This window comes from Heterodontus francisci, chromosome 13 (assembly GCF_036365525.1).
Source record: "Heterodontus francisci isolate sHetFra1 chromosome 13, sHetFra1.hap1, whole genome shotgun sequence".
In the NCBI taxonomy this organism is placed as follows: Eukaryota; Metazoa; Chordata; class Chondrichthyes; order Heterodontiformes; family Heterodontidae; genus Heterodontus; species Heterodontus francisci.
Window position 1 is genome coordinate 22,235,627 of NC_090383.1, and position 5,784 is coordinate 22,241,410.

Consider the following 5,784-nt stretch of genomic DNA (forward strand, 5'->3'; position numbering starts at 1 on the left):
AATGGCAATGCAGACTTTTCCAGACGTCTAATTTTGTTTTGGCTGGTAAGTGTCGCGACCCTTCTCGGCCTGAATTTAATGATAGTGCTGATATCCCTTGCTTGCGTACGATCTGGCTGCCCCTGTCCCTGAGCACTGACTGGCTCTTTCCCTCCCGACGTACTGTTCCAATTTTTTAACTTACAGAACTCGCTGCATAGTGGTCTTCAGTTTATACACCACACGCACTTTGTCGACTGAGCGGTTTTGACTCCAAACTTCGTTATTTTTTACCAGTCGCTTCCAGTTTCTCCAACACCAGTGGTTCCCTGGTGCACATGGTGAACTTAAATTTTGAGAAACTTCCGAAATTAAAAAATCTCCACCGCTGCCACCATATTGTGTTTTCTTTTCCTTTTGCTTGCGAAGACTTCAGACATAAAGGCACAAACCACACATCTGGGGTCAGGTAATACTTAAATAGTGGGTTTCTTTATTGAGGGTTGTAGCATAGCATTACATTACAAGAGAACATCTGTATATGTCTGGTCTGTTTGGCGATCAGCAGCATACTGAGGATGAGATTCAGTCACATGGTATGTTACATCATTTCCTCTCTATCAAGGTGGACTGAAAATGAAACCACACCGACTTAAAGGTTTACCACAACAAGTGGCAATGCGTGGCCATGAGTGGATGATGGAGGAGTCTATCTATGTCATGAGCATTGCCATGTATCAGGCATGTGAGCGCATGTCATCCTCCATTGAGAGGCTTGTGACCCTCATGGAGAGCCAGATCCCACGGATGCGTGCAGACCTGTACACCATCGCCTTGACCATGAGCAGTGGCAAGGTGAGAAAAGGACGAGGCACCTGGAGTCTTCTCTGGGTCTTTGTTCTTCTATAGTCACCAGAGAGGTTCAAGTGAGTGTTGAAAGAGAGGAGGAGAGGTGAACCTCCACATCTTGGAACTCCCTTCAGGGCTCTCTGAGTGTGGATAGCGTTCCTCAGCCCCTCTGCCAGTGAGTCCAGTTCCAGTAGCTGCGACGATTGAGGAGACTCTTGCAGCCAATTAGGGCCCTCAAGGCCTCAGGAAGCTAGAGGACAGCTGTCAAAGTCATTCAATGTCAAGGTCAGCAGCCTGCCTCCATCTCAGCTGCTAGTGGAGGAGTCACACCACATAGAAGCACACCAAAGCATATAAAGTACAGCACCTAGATGCACTTTGAGCTTCATGGGTGTATTAATTGTGGCCTTAGCATTTGTTCCTGCAATTGTGGTAATTAATAGAAATCAGATTCATTGCTATAAATGCTGACAAAATCCAGAACCGATGTCATGACGTCGGGTTTCTGGGAGAGCACATGCACCCTGATTTTTCGGCCCACCCCCACAACTCCACTCTTGCTCCTGCTGGCTGTATAAAATCCAACCCCTCATTGTGGAGCTCCATGTGACCAATGGTGGACACATGAGCAATATGCCTTGTGTTCACCACAGGCTCTTTTGTGCCCAACCATTAGGTCACTCACTCTTTTGTGGCTCCACTCCAGTCTCACCATCAGCAATAGACTGATCGCCATACTGATCGCCGAGCTCCAGAGCCTCTTCCCCAATGGCATCAGAATGGCTAGGAAGGGGACACCGCTGCCTGTCTTGGCCCTTTCCTTTGCATTATGCACTATCTTCTCCTGCAAGCACGTTGTTCGTCGTCTGTCAAAGATATGCACAATGCCTATGCTGAGGCAGCCTGACTGTCAATGGGGGTACTACAGGAATGCCACTTACACAGTAGCAGCAGTACAAGAGTCAACTCTGTTGGACCAGACCAGGCCTTTCACAGAGAGGGTGACATGCCTCAGACAGTCAATGCTGTTGCCTGGCCATTAACCATCTCACATTCACGTCTAGTTACGTGTAAGGTTGTAGATTAAGCAATGTGTGCTGCATTCACCTTGGAGATCATATAATATCATTAACCCTCTTGCGGCACTGAAGCCAAGTTCGATGGATGACTCCACAGCCACTGACCTCCTCGGCGATCTCTGTCGAGGCTTGGTTGGTCTGCCGGGCTGATTTACTGCTCCCCTCCTGTGGGAAGGGGACCTCCCTCTTTACCTGAACAGTCTGGAGGAGAACCTGTAGGGAGGCATCAGTAAACCATGGGGCCACACTTGATCGTCCTTCATTCATTGCACGTGTTGCCTTGTTCTTCAGGGCTCCAATATGTGCTGCTTGTGTCAATGAGTCGACTTGACAAAATGCTGGCAGCCCTTTAAATATGGCACCAGTGCCTCCAGCAGCGTGATCTCACCTGAGTGGACGGCTCCTTCGCCTCCCAGCAGATAATTAGCTGGCTGCGGCGTAATAGCTAACGTCAGCCCACCTGCCGCGTGGCAATTGCATCTGCTCCAGTCCCAGCAGTGGGACCTCGGGCCTTCCCATAAAATTCAGCCCCAGGCTGTCCTCTGCGATCACCATGGCCTCCACAGTCAGTTGCTGCTGATCGTCCAGCTTCAGCACTGTGTAAGACAGAAAGCATCTCCTTTGTCTCAGCAGCTGCTTCATCGACACCTGGCAACATATCAAGTGGGATCTACTGGATGCGATCTCACAAAGTAGGAAGCTGCTCCAAGGCGCATTCATGGAACATTCAATAAACTTTCATCCTCTCTCTCTGCTGGACTCCAATCTCACCGTCGCCGACTGCCTGCACTGTGCGATCCTGCCAAGGTCAAGGGTCTCCTCCTCCATGGACGCCAATATTGCCAGGTTGAACGCTCCACCCCCTGAACGGCTCCTCTCACGGACGTTGTGTGATCTTTTCTGCTATAATGTGAGAATGAAGAGTTCAGCTACGGTTAACCTTCCCATCTGACCATCATGATCCACATTCAGCTGTTCTGATCCTGGCATTGTACTGTCCCTGGGTTTACATCACCATCCTCCCAAACCAACATTGCTTTGAGTCCCTCTGTCTGGTGAGGGGCAGCACTGGACACACTTCTCCACAGTCTTCCTATACACTGCCTGCCATGAGGCCCTCCTGCTTCGAGGTGTTTAGTCCCATTAAGACTGTCATGGCTGCCAATTTGATTATGCATGTTAATCACCTTGCCAGATGTCGGGAGCTAATTGAAGCACTTCTTGCACTGGACCCATATCCTGCTAACCACGCTGTGGTTGCTGACCTCTTGAACACTGTCCAGCCATGCCTGGTTTGTTTGCCCGGCTGGCCTCCTCCTGCTGTTCTCTTTAAAATAAAATGTTCCTCCTGGCTCTCACCGTCTCTAGCATGACCTCCAGGGAGGTGTTGCTGAACTCTGGGGCTGCCCAACCATGACTTGTTGCCATGTTAATACTCTGAAAGCCTGCTGCCTCAGAGCTGACACTATCTGGTAGCATTTACTTTGAAGGCTGACAGGCGCCACTTGCAGCTTCCGTCTCCTGATCTCACTTGCCATCTGTAATTGGACGGATATCGCGGAGGCGATCCACTGATTGGTCATCTCAAGCAAAATGCTAATGACACTCGTCAAATTCCGAATGGTTGTATTTGCTGTTAATTTCTCTGAGAATTTATATTGATACAGAACACAATTACCCCTAATACCTGCCAAGAACATCAATTATTCTCTGCTTAAAATTCCAGCTTTAATAGATTAATGTATTCCCAAGAACAGAGAGATTTTAACCCTTGCCGTGCTCAAGACCGAACTTTCCACTTCCAATTCATAAAGCTCCCATTTAGTAATATATGGATAAACAGATATTAATTCACTGTATTAAAGTTTTCAGAACAATATTCTTCAATTGAATTGTTTGGCTTCAATCTTCCTGTGTTTGGAAAAATTGTATTGCCTAATACCTGATAAAATTAATTAGGCCTGTTTGTTCAAAGACCTCAAACTAATTCCACTTCTTCTGCAACCTAATTGAATCACAGGGGGATTGAGTTGCTTTATATAAGGGGTTGTCATGAATGAAGAACATCTGATGTTTCAGCTCTGTCATCACTCATTGGTGTCGGCTCCTCTCTCCGAAAATGGAACTATCAACAATTGAACAGACAGCTTTCATTTACTATCATTTTCTTGCAATCTTTGGAGTTCCCGGTAAGAAGCTGAAGCTGGTTGTTTTTGTTTGTTTAATCACTCTTTAACTCTGTTGTTCCTCTTGATGTATCTCTTATCATCTAAAACCTCGTACTGTCTCTCTTCATGCTGAATCCAGTTTCAGGTATTCCTTCAATAAACTGCACTTTCTGCTATTCATTAAGTTTACTTTCTTTCAGAAAACTTCTTGGGATACAGTACATGAGTAATTTGAGACATGACGTGTGGGAAATGTTCTATGTTTGGGGGGAACAGGAGTTTTCATACCTATGGTTCCCAAAGCTCTCCACCACTGGGGGTTTTCCTTGTCTCACTCTGGTCTGTTGAGGTTACAATCAGATCAGCCATGATCTTATTGAATGGCGGAGCAGGCTCGAGGGGCCGAGTGACCTACTCCTGCTCCTAATTCGCATGCTTCGTATATTCGTATGCAGACTGATTCTATGCTGTAACTTCCAAGTAATGATATGTAATTAATTTGGAGATTTTACTCTTTTCTTTGTAGCTAACATCCTGACAATTGTACTTCTGTCCCAAGGAGGCTGTGGCCTATCCAAAGGGATCACTCTTTACCTGGTGGGTATGACGACAGCGGACCTACTGGTCATTATTTTCAACGTGATAATCTATTATATGTTTTGTTACTATTTCCTATTTTCACTTCTAAACTACACTCCTATAGCGAGCGTTAATGAGGTTATCAACTACCTGGCTGTTGACTGCTCTGTCTGGTTGACGGTTGCTTTCACTGTCGATCGCTTTGTCCTCATTTGCTCTCCAAAGTTCAGAGAGAAGTATTGCAGGGAGAAAACTGCAGCTGTGGTTATAGTGACTGTGTGTGTCGTGTTCTGCTTCAAAAACATCCCCCTGTATTTTGCTTTTGAGCCTATCTATATAATTAACAATGTGGAGTGGGGCGCTCAGTTCAAACCGACCTATTACACCTTGCCAGGATGGGTCACTTTTGACTGGCTTGATACAATTTTAAACCCATTGTTGCCGTACTTTCTGATTTTATTGCTGAACACTCTGACTGTTAGACACATTGTGATGGCTAATCGAACCCGCAGAGCACTGCAAGGTCAACGCAACAACCAGAACAGCGATGATCCAGAGATGCAGAGCCGAAGGAAATCCATCATTTTACTATTCTCCATTTCTGGCTCTTTTATAGTGCTGTGGATGCCATATGTTGTATTTTTCCTTGTTTCCAGAATTACAGACAGTCAGTACGAGCCAGATCAATACACAGATCCCTTACTTATCGCAGAGTACACTGCAGATATGTTTCACCTGCTGAGCTCCTGTACAAACACTTGTATTTACGCGCTGGCCCAGACTAAATTCAGAGAAAAATTGAGAAATGCAATAATGCATCCATTGTTTTTAATTATTAAATATGCCAAATAATGAAAATAACCGGCACAATGGCGCAGTGGTTCGTACCACAGCCTCACAGCTCCAGCGACCCGGGTTCAATTCTGGGTACTGCCTGTATGGAGTTTGCAAGTTCTCTCTGTGACCATGTGGGTTTCTGCCGGGTGCTCTGGTTTCCTCCCACAGCCACAGCAGGTTGCTAGGTAAATTGGCCATTGTAAATTGCTCCTAGTGTAGGTAGGTGGTAGGAGAATTGAGGGAAGGTGGGGATGTGGTAGGGAATATGAGATTAATGTAGGATTAGTATAAAT

At 46.2% G+C, this 5,784-nt stretch overlaps 1 protein-coding gene across 1 annotated transcript; it reads left to right on the forward strand.

Moving 5' to 3' along the window:
• Positions 1-4,026: 4,026 nt before the first annotated feature.
• On the forward strand, positions 4,027-5,506 carry LOC137376690 (probable G-protein coupled receptor 139). Its single transcript, XM_068045664.1, has 2 exons — positions 4,027-4,096; positions 4,602-5,506. The coding sequence occupies exons 1-2, from the start codon at positions 4,027-4,029 to the stop codon at positions 5,504-5,506; spliced, it is 975 nt and encodes a 324-aa protein (XP_067901765.1).
• Positions 5,507-5,784: the final 278 nt, after the last annotated feature.